We start from the raw sequence: 15,154 nt of genomic DNA on the forward strand, positions 1-15,154 counted from the left end.
TATAACTTCACTAGCCCTGGGTAATTGGCTAGGTTTCTAGTAACATGCATAATTTCCCTCCTGTTGAGTGGGCCTTCAGTCCAATCAGACAGGTGTTGGTTTCCACCTAGATAAAAGTGCTGCTACTGCACCTTCAGGAATAGCTTCCCAAAGCATGAGTATTTGCAATACATTACTATGACAATTTTGTCTGGAAATATTTCTCAGTACTCTAAGAACGCTTTACGACTGTTGTGTAATCAGCTGGAGGATGCATCACAGGACTCCAAAAAACATCTCAAAAGCCATATGTCCTCAAAGATGACTCAAGTCCTCATTAATTTTTGTTCCCACTCGTATGCCCTTACTGCCACTTACAAACTGAAGTTTTTGCTTGTCCTTCCTTACTAGTTAACAACCCAAACAAGTCAGTTACCAAGTCCTGTTTACACATGAATACTCTTCTAAACCTTTGCCCTATATTCTGTTCCAAATCTATCAATCTTGTTTATTCCTTGATGCAATCATCCAGCATTTGTTTAATGAGTCCATTTCTAGAGCTAAACAGTAGAAAGTGAAAATAAATAAGGCACATTTGTTCCCTAGCCTCAAGATACTACTAAAAATGTAAGTTATAAAGACCCATATGACACCATATGTAGAGTAGTGTGTTCGAGATACGCAGAGGGCATTGTAGATACAGGAAAAGAGGTGTAAGTCCAGGTCTGGAGACTGAGTGACCTTCCTCTTTAGAAGCAACAATAATAAAAACAAACGAACAAAAAGATACCAAACAACAGCAATAAAACTGCTTAGTTGGATTGTGGTAGAAAACTGGCCCTAGCCAAGGCCCCGAGAAGTAGGCCATTCTGATCCCATGGAATCATGAGTAACTCTGGTCTCAGAGAACCAGGAGAAATTCTGGACATGGTAGTGCATCAGTTTAAAAAACAAAACAGAAGCAGAGACTGGAGAAAAATACTCAGGCCCAAATCACGGTGAAAGCTGAGCCTTAAATCCTGCAGGTAGTGGACAGCCATTGAAATTCTTACACAGAGAATGAGGTAGCATTTCTGTTTGAAAAAAATTTATAAGCCGGGACCTGAGCGATGTCTTTAAAATATTCACTATTCTTGCAGAGAGCCTGCACATCATTTCCAACACCCACATGGTAGCTTAGTGTCTGCAACTGTGGTTCCGGGGAATCCAATGCAGTTCCGGGGGATCTTTGATGAGAAAATTGCACTCATGTGCCTCCCATGCACATCTGCAGGCAAACACCCCTGCACAAAAATAAAAATAAATACATACGTCTGTCTTCAGAAGTTTGTAACCAAAGAGGGAGGATGTGGAGAGAACCAAGCCAAGAATGTAGCTAATTCTTCCAGAAGTCGGATGAGAAATGGTGAAGGGCTACTACAGACAGGGCAGAAGCAGCAAGCATAAGACAGAAGTGGACAGCAAACACAAGCTATTTTTAAGGAGCATAATCTGTAGGTTTTATCTGTGGAATGAAGGAGTGGGAAGAATCAAAGGGGATTCCTAACTTGCATGACTGATTAGAAAGCTGAGACAGCATGTGAGACAAAGAACTGAAAAGGCATCCGCTTAGGGAAAAGATGACGAGTTCAGTTTTCAACATGTTGCTTTGGAGATGCCTGTAGGACATCCAGGTGGTGTTCTGAGCGGGCAGTTGGATCCACAGGTATGAAGAAGCTCAAGGGGCAGGTTGAGACTGGAGGGAGGATCGGGAGTCTTCAGAAAATAGGCAATAGTTAAAGCCACAAAAATAGATCAGGAAAAGCTTGGGCAAACATGATCATGTCAATTTAGAGCATGAACTTTTAGAGGCAGAACTATTCGTACAGTCCCAGGAATAGCGCCCTGAAAAGCAAGAGAACAAAATTATCAAGACGAAACCAAAAATGTCAAATGTGGCAGACACTTCACTTCAGATAAAAAAAACTTCAGAATCTTCACTGTTTTGGCAGTCAGAAGGTCCTAGCTGACACTGGTGGATACTGGTGGCAGGAATGATGGGACCATCAATTGTGAAGATATAACAAATGGGAAAATGGGATTTCAGAGGCCTTGTATGTTAAGAAAAACAACAAAGGGAGAAGGACTACCTCACCAATTAATTTATTAAAATTAATTAGTTAATTAGGTTAGTTTGATATAGTTTTTCCAAACTCTTTGGAACACAAAAGCATATTTTCTTTTTATTTCACAAACTTGTGAATAAACTTATTTACACATTTAGTAACAAATATAACTTAAAGGGTCTGATCAGTTTCTCAGAGATGGCACTTCTTAGAAAGTCCTTCATATCTGCTCAATGAAAAAACTAAAACATCCTTAATTCTTAAGCACTTTCTATCTTACTCTAAAGAATGAATCAACAAATCAGAGCCAAAGTATCATCATTGCAACCAGTAACCACTATTTACTTCCCATTGCAAATGGCAGCTTCCTCCCTGGATTCCTATGTCCTATAGACACCGTGAACCATCCCAAGGCTCTACCACAGAACAGCACTGGGAATGGCACAGAGACCAGATGTGGGAAAATGTCGACCACCCCGACTACAGCAAGCCTTGATTTACTTATTTTTTACAACCTTGTTCTCTTGTGTGCTCTGCTTTAGACTCAGAACAACTGTTCACAGCCCACTCCAGATAGTGGGAGAGCAGGTATAGTGAGGAGGCCTCACTTCAGACATGAGGTTCAGGCTAACAGTGAGAGGTATACAATCATTTCTTTTCTCTTTTACTTGAATTCCTGTGAAAAAGACTCTAGAAACATAAAGGTATTTACATCACCCAAATAACTCCTCAAGAAAACTACTCCAGATGCCTAGGGAAGAGGGATACCAATAGGAACCCACGGATTGTCTGTGTCTTCACAGCCAGATATTGATGCCAACCTGGTCAGCTGCTAGGTCCTTTCTCCAGGTCCATGAAGACAAGAATCAGCATCAGGTTTATAGCATCTCACAGGTGAGCTACAGAGTCAAAACTGGAAGCACAAATGTAGTAAGGAACAATTTAATCCTTGGGCTTGAAAGAGAAAATGAAGGTACAGTTGATACCTGATGGGAGAGGGCTCTTAAACCTGATCCCAGACCTCCTGGAGTGCAGAAACCAGAACAAGGCTGCAAAGATCTCCTGAGGAGAAATGAGCTCCCTTAAAAAAAACCGGTGTTGTTGTCAGACCAGATCCATACAGGGAAGCTAGCAGTTGAAAGCATTGATCACACAAAGCATCTCTGAGTGACAGTTTGCGTGCCTTTGCTTTGCTTTGCTTGTTTTTTGTTTGTTTGTTTGTTTGTTTTTTCTTTGTGTTTGAATCTCCCTGTAGCCTAGGTTTTTCTAGAACTCATTATATACTCCAAACTGGGATCATTTGTGATGGGTGATCCTCCTGTATCAGCCTCCCATGTGCTAGAATTATAGGCCTGAGATACCCTTCCCAGGCAGACGCCTTATTCCTAAGTATAACTTTTAAGTTCAAGAGAGATGAAACAAACACCTAAGAGTTAACGTCAAAAGAGATGTGCAGAACTAGAATAAAGTGGGAACTGAGCTTACAATCGATGAGACTAAGGGGAGACTTGATCTAAGGTCGGAGTCACTGGGAAGCTTCACGGTGTTTCAAGGCAAACCCAGAACCCCGCATGATCAAACTGCTCATTTCAGAGCACATTTTGTTCCCAGAGCCAAAGCTGAGAACCCACGGCAGTGATTCTCAACCTGTGGGCCACGATCCCATGACTTTTACACACGGATTGACTAAAACTATCAGAATTATAAGATATTTACAGTATGGTTCTTAACAGTAGCAAAATTACAGCTATGGAGTGGCAATGGAATAATTTTAAAGCTGGACGTTGCCACAGTATGAGGAACTGTATTAAATGGTTGCAGCTTTAGGAAGGTTGAGAACCACTGGGCCATTGGTTAAGCTCTCAGAGAAAGGGGGTTATGATGGAGGTGTATGATGGAGGGACAGTGTGTTCACTGAGAATCTGGAAAGCCCCAAATAGGACAAAAAAAAAGTGTTATGTTGTGGCCTAATCCTCACCATCTTTGTCTCATTTGGACCTTAGAGTCGCTTGAATTGATACAGCTTCTTGAAGGTGCCGTAACTGAATATTTGTGGAGAAGGGAAAGAAAAGCATGCCTTATTACCTGCCAAAACTGTGTGATATCCTGAAATCGAATCAAAAATTGGAAATACGAGCTTCTAGCTGTCTTGTGTTGCTTTGGTTTGATCCCATTTCTGTGGATCCTTAGTCTTCGGTCCCAGCTAGCCGTGCTGATGAGATTAGCTGGCATGCCAAGTGACTTTATAAACAAACAGCACTTCGGCAGTGTATGCTTTTCTTATAAGATGACAGTGTATTTCCTACGGTCAACCACAGGCTTTACAGCCTTGGAGAGCGATCAGGTCACCTCGTTGCTTTTCATCCACAGTCATCGTTTGCAGCCAGAGCATCCCCTCAGCCAGTCCAGGGCAGTTCTGGAACACTCGCACCGAGCAAATTGTTTCCTATTTTCTTCTCTGAACCTGGAACCACATCAGAAGTTCCCTGGAGATTATTCAGGTCGAGATCAGTTTTACAAAAGGTATTTGCTTGTCCCGTATCTCCTGATGTGCTTCCAGTTCGGCGAGCCTGCCCTCTTGGTACCGGCTTTTGGAAAATTCAAAGTTATTTCAGATGTAGCTATTAATTGCCATGGCAAGACATTCATTCTGATGAACGTTTATGCGAAATCAATTTTCAGTGTTGAAATTGCCCAAGCTTAACAGTTAAAGTTGCAATGCTTATTTTGTGGTGTAACTTAAAATGATTTTTTGTTTGTTTGGAAAGTCTTAACGAAAGTTGTGGGTCAAAACTAGCCAAGTTGAAATGTGGCATTTCTACGCATTCTAAAATACCTCTATGACCACATTTTTATTTACATAGAAATAAAAACATACAATTGCAAAGTGAGAGGTATCTCAACATATTTTTCTTTTTAAATCTATGGAAAGGTAAAATTTACTTATGGGCTGCAAAGAATAAAATCTCTGTTCTCCCTACATTCTCAGGCATCAGGCAGCTGATCACCTATGGAGTTTTATCTGCTCATCACACTGGTTTCCACTCTCAAATTATCCTAAGTACTGCAGTTAGCATATTGACATATCAATCACTATTGATAGACTGTAATTTTTGCTTGAAAATAAAGTTGGAAGACCATACCTGTGTGCATCATATTCTAACCTAGATCTTTGCTGTGATAAATCTTTATTATAAGACATGATAAACAATAAGACTTTATTATACCGAAAAATGCTATCACATTAATAGGCTATCATGTTTTATGAGACCAATTGTCCTCCATATCTTACTAAGTTAAAATATAATTCACAACAGAAAATTTACAAAATAGGTCAAGCAAATAGGTAAAAAGGCCCACTTTGGATTAAAAGGGGCGAGAGGTTTGTTGTTTAGTACTCCTAGGTAAATACTTCAAACATTTGCCGAGTCATATATGTATCTGCCGTTAACCATCATTATTAACAACACATAATGGATCCCCTCCTTACTATGTAGGCATGCCTACTTTTCAGGGGTCACTTCCTCTGTGGCTCACTGTAGAGCAGTGTTTGGGTGTATAGCTTAGTATTTATTAATTGGTCCCGGGCAGCTTATTTATACTGTTTATTGTCATTGCTTAAAGGCAACTTAACATCTGGGCCACTAGCTCTTCTCTTTCAAAGCTGCACTACACTTGACACATCCGTTGGATTTTAGCAACCTCAGTGGTCCTCTGATTCTTTGGGAGGATCCCAAATTGGCTGGGTTCCACACAGCATCAAAGGGAAGGAGCTTTTTATTATACAGGTATCAAACATCTTTTTTGGCATAATATTTCCAGCCCTTTAAAAAAAATATGTCTAAATTACTTTTTCTCCACTTTAGAACCTGGAAGTAAAACAAGATGATATTTTGGCATCTAGACACAGGTAGCAGCTTGAGGGCTGGATGCTAACTTTCACAAACAAGTTCAAAGAACTAATAGGCATGTAAAGAGATTCTCATGCCTATCATAAATTAGCACCAAGTTTCCTTAATGTACTCAGGAACTCTTCATTACACGGGAACAACATGGTGCCTGACCTTGTAGATCTAGTCCCAGACAATGTCTTTGAAGTCCCTTCATTCTTGTTCCCACTTCAAGTATCTTAGACATGTGTCTTTATATAGTCCCCTTGAGGGTAGGGACCATATCTGAATTCTTCCATGTGTTTTCTAGCGCAGAGAACTCAGAGAGATGGGTATTACACAGAGAGGGCAGTAATAAAGTACTTATATGTGAAATGCTACCTGATTTTATTTCTCCTTTTCTTTTTCATTGCAAAAGGATTACATAAATTCTTGTTCACTCTGAGAGTTTGAATAAGTATAATTAAAAATAAAACTCTTCTCTATATATATTAGATATGTGCAATGTGGTACATAGCTCCATTTTAAACTATATTCTTGATTTTAATCCTATTTATTTAAAAGTGTTGGGCTGTCAACATTTATATAACTGTTGTTGTTATATAAATGTATATAATACTGAGAGCAATTTAGAATTTCTTTATTTCTCCATAAAAAGTTTAGGTAACAATGAAAATGTATGAAATGCTTTTTAATCTGAAGAATAAGCACTGTTCTTTCCATGTCAGTATTGAATATTGGATACGTTTCAGCTATTAACCTATATTTCTAGATGTATATAATTCAATGATCTCCATTACATCTTTATTTTTTATTTTATTTAGATGTGCATGTGCACATGTGTATCAAAGGACACAGACAGAAGACAACTTTATCCTTCCTTTACGTGGGTTCTGGAGAATCTAACTCAGCTTGTCAGGCTTGGTGGCAAGCATCTCTGCCCACTGAGCCATCTTGCAGGACCCTTGAGCCCAAATTTTACAATCAAGTTCCAGAAAACATAGCACTTAAGGTTACTTTCCGTAAAGAAATGTTCTATCTTAATGTAGGCAGAAACATAATAATGCAAGTTAAAAGGTACTCGGCAGTTTAACAAACACTGAGCATGATCAATGCCTGTTTCTGTCCCAAACACAGCATTTCGACCTCCGGCCTCTGAAAATGGGCAAGAGAGACCCACAGATACATTCAGTTCAGTATGCTGCACCGCAAATCTCAGGATGACCCCACACACTCATGATGAGCTCCAACTCCTGGAAGTGAGACAGGGTGACTTGGACTTTGGGACAAGCCACTCAGTATCCTCGGTGGTCCCTGAGTTATTCCACACAGACCACCAGCTTGTTGATAAGTCGCAATGAACAGCATCTGCAGGCAAATAAAAAGTACAGCTTAGGACTTTCTTCCCACAAGACTTTGCAGCCCTGGTAAACTGTGCAGCCTAGCCAGAATGTGTACCCGTCAGTGTGTTACAAAGGCTCGGTGTAACTGAAGCCCTCGGCCCATGTCTCCCTCCTGCTCCTGAGAGACTCTGATTCCAAGATGAATGGCTTATCAACTCTTATGTATAAATATCCTGCTGACAATCAGGATGCAGATGAGATTAGAATGGGTCCCTAGATGTTCCACTATAAAGGCATGAGGGGAAGATATTCCCAGCTGGCACGGATCTGTGAGGAGCAGAAGGAAGGCTGGACAGAAGAGGCATGTTTCTGAAGGACAGGGAGGGATGCAGAGAACACAGATGAACGTGGCTGTGGCTATAGCTCAATGGCCCTGAGTGCTTAGCATGCACCAGGCCCTAGGTTCAGCCATAAGAACACACACACACACACACACACACACACACACACACGGAAAGATGAGGCTCACCATCATTGCACACACACACACATACACACACAGTGGAGAAGACTGTGTGGGAAAAAGAAGGAAGCAAAGCTTCTAACAAAGAAGGCTTAGATTTTGGCAAGGATGACTTGAGTCACGTTCAGTTTTGAGGTAGACTTCATTCATATTCATGAAGAACAGCTCACTCAGAAAGCCCACTCTCAACCTCCAGGACCTTTGGTTCTCAAGTGATCATGGTTATTTTCCTATGTTGATTCTTAAGGTGTATTTTCAAATCTGCCGTGCATCCTTCAATTGCCCAGTGAGCTTTCACCAACCGCGAAGCCCCAACATGGTTGATCTCTTTATTTGACCACGTATCCTTGTGCCTCACTAACCATGTGATGGATTCTCCACCTGCAGCCAGTAGGATCATTGTCGAACTTGGTTATGTGGCGTTGTAGGGAATGCCCTCTAAATAACTTTCTTAATTATTGATAAGCTATGGAGAAGCTTTATCATTTTTAAACATCAGCTTTAGAACACATGATCATTTCCAGTAGGCTCATTTGGGTTTTCAGAGTAAATGAATATATATATATTCCTACGTAATGCTCTGGTAATCTCCTGTAAAGAAATACTTTCTAACGTTGAAGCGTTTTTCCATCCTGGAGTAAATTGCGTGTGCTAGTGCTGTGACACATTACAGGGTTTTTAAATGGACTTGATTCAAAATAGCAGTTTTCAGGGACATTTTGTATCTCGACATATATTTTGGTAAATCAAAATGGAAATAATTCTCCTTATTTGTTGGCATTCAGGATTCAGTATCAAATCAACAGTGACTTTAAAAAGGAGTTTGGAAACACAATCTCTTATTATTGTCTAAAAATAGCTTTCAAAAATCAAAGCAAAGTGAGGCAAGTGTGGAGGCCAAGTCACCGGAGTCTATTTCCAACAGCATCTAACAGGAGCACTGGTAATTCAGGAATATTAGCTAGCCTGGCCTTCAGCAACTGCTGGGCAAAGCCATCATCTCATCTCCCTTTCTCCAAGATCAACTTAAGCTCTCTAAAATCATAGATAAATTATCAAGTTTCCCATTGGAACCTGGTAAAACATTGACACTTACTTTACGGGAAACCTATCTCAGAGAATGTACTGACGCACAAATTCTTGGATATCCTACCTACATACCTCACTTAAGAGTAGCAAATACATCAGCCCCAAGCATTAAAACAATGGTTAAAGCAGTATAGCCCTGTGTGTTCTGATATGGACTTGCTTTCATTTGGCATGTAATTAGCACACAGACTATCATGGCAACTGCAGAAACCAAACTTAAGGTATCATATCTTAAAATTGCCTTTATTTTGGCTGCAGAACAGTGGGATGATATTATTTGAAGGCTGAATGCCATATTTATGCTTCAATGTCTCTTCAGGTAAGCTTCTAGAATGTTGTTCACTAACATTGAGGGCAATCCCCTTTAAAATACAAAAGATCTTCAGGAAGCGTCGGTACCCTCTCAGGCCTGCCATACTGGAGATCTGATACACACACCTTCAGGTAGAAGGACATTCAGGAACTTCACTCTTGGGATCCAGAATGTCAGCCCAAGCTTAATGGCAAGCTGAGCTCCAAATCACAATCCACAGCAATTCTTTGCCACAACTGGATGCTTTCACTGTCCTTCACAAGTCACCTGATCTAAGGGTCTGAGAGAAGAAAAGGCATATTCTCGTGGTGACTGCTCTCATAGAAAGCAATTCACTGCAAGTCCCAGCATCTGTCTCTATCTGCTGTTGGACGGAGCCTCCCAGATGACAGTCATGTTAGGCTTCCATCTGCAAGGATAGCTTATAAGTGAGTACATACTATGTGTGTCTTTCTGGTTCTGGGTTGATCTTTTCTATTTCTGTCCATTTGCCTACAAATTTCATGGTTTCCTTATTTTTAACAGCTGAGTAGTATAACATTGTGTAAATGTACCGTAACGGATTAAGACAGATGCTGGATCTTGCAGCCAAGCATGGGGCAGAGCTCTGGGGATCTCGTGGAAGTTTTGGGAGAAAGATGGAAGGACCCAGAGGGGACAGGAATCCCACAAGAAGACCAACAGTGACAACTCACCCAGTCCCATGGGGTCTTTCAGAGACTGAGACATCAACTAAAGAGTGTGCATGGTCTGGACCTAGGGTCCCTGCACACATGTGCCTGATGGGCAGCTTGGTCTTTATGGGGGTTGCCTGGCTATTGGAGGTATGGGAGAGTTCTAATATGGATTCTCCTGCCTGCTTTTGAATCACTTCCCCCTGGCAGATTGCCTTGCCTGGCCTCAGGGGATGAGGATATGCTCAGTCCTGATGTAATTAGGGAGGGTTGATGAGGGAGCTCTCCTTTTCTGGAGGAAAAAAAGAAGAGGGAAAGAGGGAAAAAGGAGGAGGGGAGACTAGGAGGAGAAGAGGGAGAGGACACCCTTGGGATGTAAAGTAACTATACTTAAATAATTTTTTAATTTAAAGATAAATAAATCCATGTAAAATTAAAGAAAGAAAAAGGGAAGGAAGGAAGGAAGGAAGGAAGGAAGGAAGGAAGGAAGAAAGAAAGAAAGAAAGAAAGAAAGAAAGAAAGAAAGAAAGAAAGAAAGAAAGAAAGAAAACAATGACATCCAATGGTTTAACAAGGGCTACTGGTTTTATAATACACTACTGAAACACTTTTCCCCAAATTCTATTTTTTTCATTGTCTTAAAATCATGCACATTGGTTGTTTTTTTTAAGTCAAGATAAAAGTTAATAGAACAAATTAAACCCATATAGAATCCTTATGCTGAAATCACTCTTAATATTTTGTTACAGATCTTCACAAAGTTTTTGTTTTATTATTCTAAAATAATTTGTTTATTTAAAGTGTGTAACTATCATATTTTTTCCCAATTATGTGGGTTTTTCCCCAAATATCCTGTTTTGTTTTCAGGACATATTTTCATTGCATTCCCTTTTATGGGATCAAATGATATGTACCTTAATAATTAAATTACACCTAAAAGAATAAGGAAAAATCTATGTGACATAATTTACTCCCATCAGTGAGTACTTTTCTGTGTCTCAAGAACACAGACAGAAAAAAAAAAAACTGTGTTACGTGTGCATGATGAACAAGATGAAGTTCTTATTTCCAAACATCATCACTAGTATTTTCTTTCCTTTCTCTTTCTTGTGTGACTTCCCAGGGACTCATCCCTTCTCCAGCTTCTGTCTTGGTTTCTACTTCACTTCTGCCAAACCTTCAGTTTTAACACCCTGAGTTCTGTTGGCTCAGAGGCAGAAGATAGTGATTTAGGCTCCCACCAGGACAATGTTTTGCAAATTGGAAACATAAACCAAACTGTAGCGTTATGTGTGTATGAGACAGGTATGTACAAAGTAGCTGTGAATCATAGAAAAACGGTAACATGAAGAGAAAGAGAGAGAGAGAGAGATCTGAGTGGCTGAAATAAGAAAAAAGATTCAAGGGAAGCTTGATCGTAGGCTTTTTAGGCACCGTGAATGCTCTGTAATACCATCTATTCAAAAGAACATTTGAAATGAAGGCACAGTCACACACACACACACACACACACACACACACACACAGAGTGGCAAAGGCATCACACGGAACAGTTCCTACGTCACACTTAGAAGACTCAAGCTTTGAAAAGCAACAGGAATTGTAACTTTGGCTTTGGTCTTCTTTGAAACACAGGTCACAGTAGTTCATATTTATGTAAATCGTATCTTGCCCTTTAGGCATCATCTGTGCGGCAGCAGCGTAGTGCAAGCATGAGACTGTTGGTCATATTGCTGTATGTGGTGTTCAGCTATTTGCGGTTTTTGCACCTCTAATCTCTTGTTCTTTATTTACAGGTAGTGAAATCAAAGTTATCCAGAGAGCACCATATCATCAAGATGAAAAGATCCAAGAACCACATTGTGGGGAAATACTTCAGCAGTCAAAGCAAACTGCAACGACAAAATGCTGTCCCAAATGTTCATTCACCGTATCATGTCAGAGGTCCAATAAATCAGGTTTGCTCTGAAATCCTGCTCAGCAGGATGTGTGCGAGCCAGAAATCTGCACAGGCTCCGTGACAGAGAGTGACGTCAGAGTTAGAGATAAGTCATTCACCTCACCTGGACAACGGTCTGAGTACCAAATGTGCCTCACATGTACTTTGCAATCACTGGACGCTCACCAGTGCAAGCTCACACAGCAAAGCACACAGCTTACAAAAGAGTAGTGACACCTGTTTGTTTGTTTGTTTGTTTGTTTTTTTAAATATAAATGTACACAGTCAAAAGTGACCTTGAGCATCTGTTAGTTTCAGGCCAAAGGACAGAGCTAGAAGATGATCACTTGAAATGTGATCAGTAAGTAGGACCATGTGGACCAGACTAGGTATTGGATTGCAACAAAAAACGGAAGTGCAGAAATGTAACATCGTGGGGATAGGGTAATGCTGTTTGTGGGCTACCCACACCAAAGGTTCACTAATGTAAAAAAAAAAAAAAAAAGTGAAAGAAGCAGCTACATTCCATGTGTAAGGAAGGGTAACACTTAAGGTCTCTACCCGAAGAAAATGGGTATTTATGGTGGTTTGAGCTTTGTGGATTTAATGCAGGTGAAAACTATTTCTTCTTAGTCTTTTAAAATGTTGTAATGGCAGGGAATGAACAGGAGTGATTCTTTACGGGGGAATCCAAAGGGATTCTCTGTGAGTGAGTGATGAAAAGCAGTATCATACTCGAGTCTACGATCCTGTGTGATCCACAAACATCCCCTACCCCAAATGTCTGTGAGTTTAGACGGGGTGCATAGTCTGACAACACACATAATTTTAAAGTGTGGAGCCAGACAAACTTCCCCTCCTGTTACTTTGCTATGTTTGTGGATGCTGAAGACGCGTTCACCTGCCCTACAGACCTATCTGATTTAGGGAGACGGTGGCATTTCAGATATGTTGCAAAAGATCGAGGGTTCTCAAATGCCTAAGCATAAAACATTTCCCATGTGTCCTCAGATAGCACCGTGTGGCTAGGATCTGTATTCTTCTTTGAACAAATATGTTTAATTCAAATTAGAGTAAGCATACAAGTATCTTGTGAAAACTGTGGCATAAGTATGAAACAACCCTAATTCTAGCTTTGAAAACTTTCTCTTGTGTCTTTTTAGGTACGAGATGGTAAATTTTCTTATTATACAAATAGTTTGCTGTGAGATAACTTCTCACTGCTATAGCGGGTTCTAAAGGATGGTTTTGGGGGTGAGGAGAGGAAGCTGAGGATATACTCAGTATGGAGCTGAGATTATTAAATGTACAAATACCTCAAGTTCATTGCCATAAAAAATGAAACTATTTTGATCTATTGACCCATCAATTATTTAGAATGAATATTCACTTCCTTCAAATACTCTATTTTTATATATATTTTTATAAGAACATAAACATGAATTTATATTTAACTATATTAAATTATATTTAAGCGCAAATACCACTTGATATAAACAACATATGCATTTAGAAATGGATTTTTTTGAACATCAGTACGGAATTAACCTAACTATGAAATGTCTTTAATATCTGTATACAAACACTGTGCTTAAATCTTCAGTTGTTCTTCCAGGACGGAAGATGTTAGCGATTGTCGCCATTGCTCCCTCACGTTTTAATGCATTGCGTACACTCCAGGGGTGTCACAGTTAGCGCTGGCTTCCCGACTCCCTGTCGGCATAACCGGGAGAACCCTCCGACCCCAGCTAGTCTGGCGTCTTCCTCTTCACCACCCATGTCTGATCAATAAATGTCTAACTGGTAATAATCTGCCTTCCGAGAGTGTCCTTTACCTTCCCTCTCTCAAAAACTTTTCAGATTTATTCATTTTACTTTAGGTATATGGAGTACATGTTTATGTATAGAACTCATACATGTTCTGTCCACATGTATGTATCGTTATGTGCACAATGTGAGTGCATGGTGCTCCTCAAGGTCAGAAGAGAGCATTAGATTCCCTGGACCTGGAGCTATGGAGGATTCAGAGCCACCGTGTCAATGCGGAGAACCGAGCCACAGTCCTCTGCTCAGACAAGTGTTCCTAACTGCTGAGCCATCTCTCGAGCCCCTTATCCTTCTGTCTACTCGAGTTATACAACCACACAGAAGCCGACCGATTTGGGAAAGGTGTAGGGTCTAGTGTGATCAGCAGGCCTGACCACATTGTCTCTTCAGCTCTGGCATTGTCTCAATAACGCACTGGGATGAACTTTCTGCTTTTGAACACAGGGTAGCGATAAGTATTTCTTTTTATGTCTGTGACAGGGGGCACTGAAGTTCTGGTGACTGTGCCAGTCACCTCTTAACTGAAGGAACTGTATTTTGACCTGGGTAAATAAATATGGATGTGTGCCTTCACAAACATACTTCTCTATTTTAGAATGTTTTAATTTGAGCGGGGGAGAAATAGGAGTAGGCCTTTAAAAACACTTTTTAAGTGTGAAAGTTAGTTACAGGAAGTGTATTGTTTTGAGTAAGGGTTGATCAGCATCCAATCTAAACTAAACTTAAAATATATATATTTACAATATGAAAAGTCAAGAATAACTGTGCAAACATTTCCAAGCGGCTTTGTTGACACTGTGTGAGGGTGACAGGGTGTGCGCATGTGTAGAAATGTGTGTGTACGTTTGTATGTGGAGCCGTGTGTGTGTGTGTGTGTGTGTGTGTGTCTTGTCTGTGTGAAATGTGCAGTGTTCTTTTTACCTGTAGCCAAGAAGAACCCTATAGAGATGAGAGAGGAAACTCATCTTTTCTTGCTGGGCTGGCTTGCATTGGAGTCATCAAAACTTCTTTAGACGAGTTTCCTTTATGTCCAGAAGTCTTCCCCAGAGAAGACCAGATCTCACTCTAAAGCACTGGGAGAACTTACAGGAAAGAATCCCAGTGGAAATAAGGAAGAAAATAAATATCAATGGCACCCTACATTTTTAGTTTCTCCCTTCAGTTCCATTCACTGAAAAACACCAAAAGAAATATAAAAAGGAGGGGGCTCTAAAATTACACTATCCAATGGAGTTTTTTTCATCAGTCTAAAGCTTTGGTGTGGAAGGAAAGAAAAGGCATGTACTGTTATGAAAGCTGGGGCCCAGCTGACAGCAAGCATTGTTCTTCATTTAAGTAAACGGTAAAACAAAAATATAAGAAAATCACCAAAACCTATAGTAGTGACATTTCGGTTAAAACAAACAAATGTATCATTAACTTAAAAAAGCATGCATCACAACACAAACCAGCCATACCCAGATCCTACCATT

General features: G+C 40.2%; 1 protein-coding gene across 2 annotated transcripts in view; it reads left to right on the plus strand.

Moving 5' to 3' along the window:
• Positions 1–13,665, plus strand: part of Cped1 (cadherin like and PC-esterase domain containing 1) — a 260,260-nt gene extending 246,595 nt beyond the window's left edge. The window contains exons 22-23 of one of the 2 annotated variants that reach the window (XM_060373786.1): positions 4,455–4,607; positions 11,713–13,665. In XM_060373786.1, the coding sequence (XP_060229769.1) occupies positions 4,455–4,607; positions 11,713–11,937 (378 nt within the window). In that variant the 3' untranslated portion in view covers positions 11,938–13,665. The remainder of the gene's footprint in view (positions 1–4,454; positions 4,608–11,712) is intronic. The other variant, XM_060373787.1, reaches the window with a different exon arrangement.
• The last annotated feature ends 1,489 nt before the right edge of the window (positions 13,666–15,154 follow it).

The sequence above is a fragment of the Meriones unguiculatus genome, chromosome 21 (genome assembly GCF_030254825.1).
Source record: "Meriones unguiculatus strain TT.TT164.6M chromosome 21, Bangor_MerUng_6.1, whole genome shotgun sequence".
NCBI lineage: Eukaryota > Metazoa > Chordata > Mammalia > Rodentia > Muridae > Meriones > Meriones unguiculatus.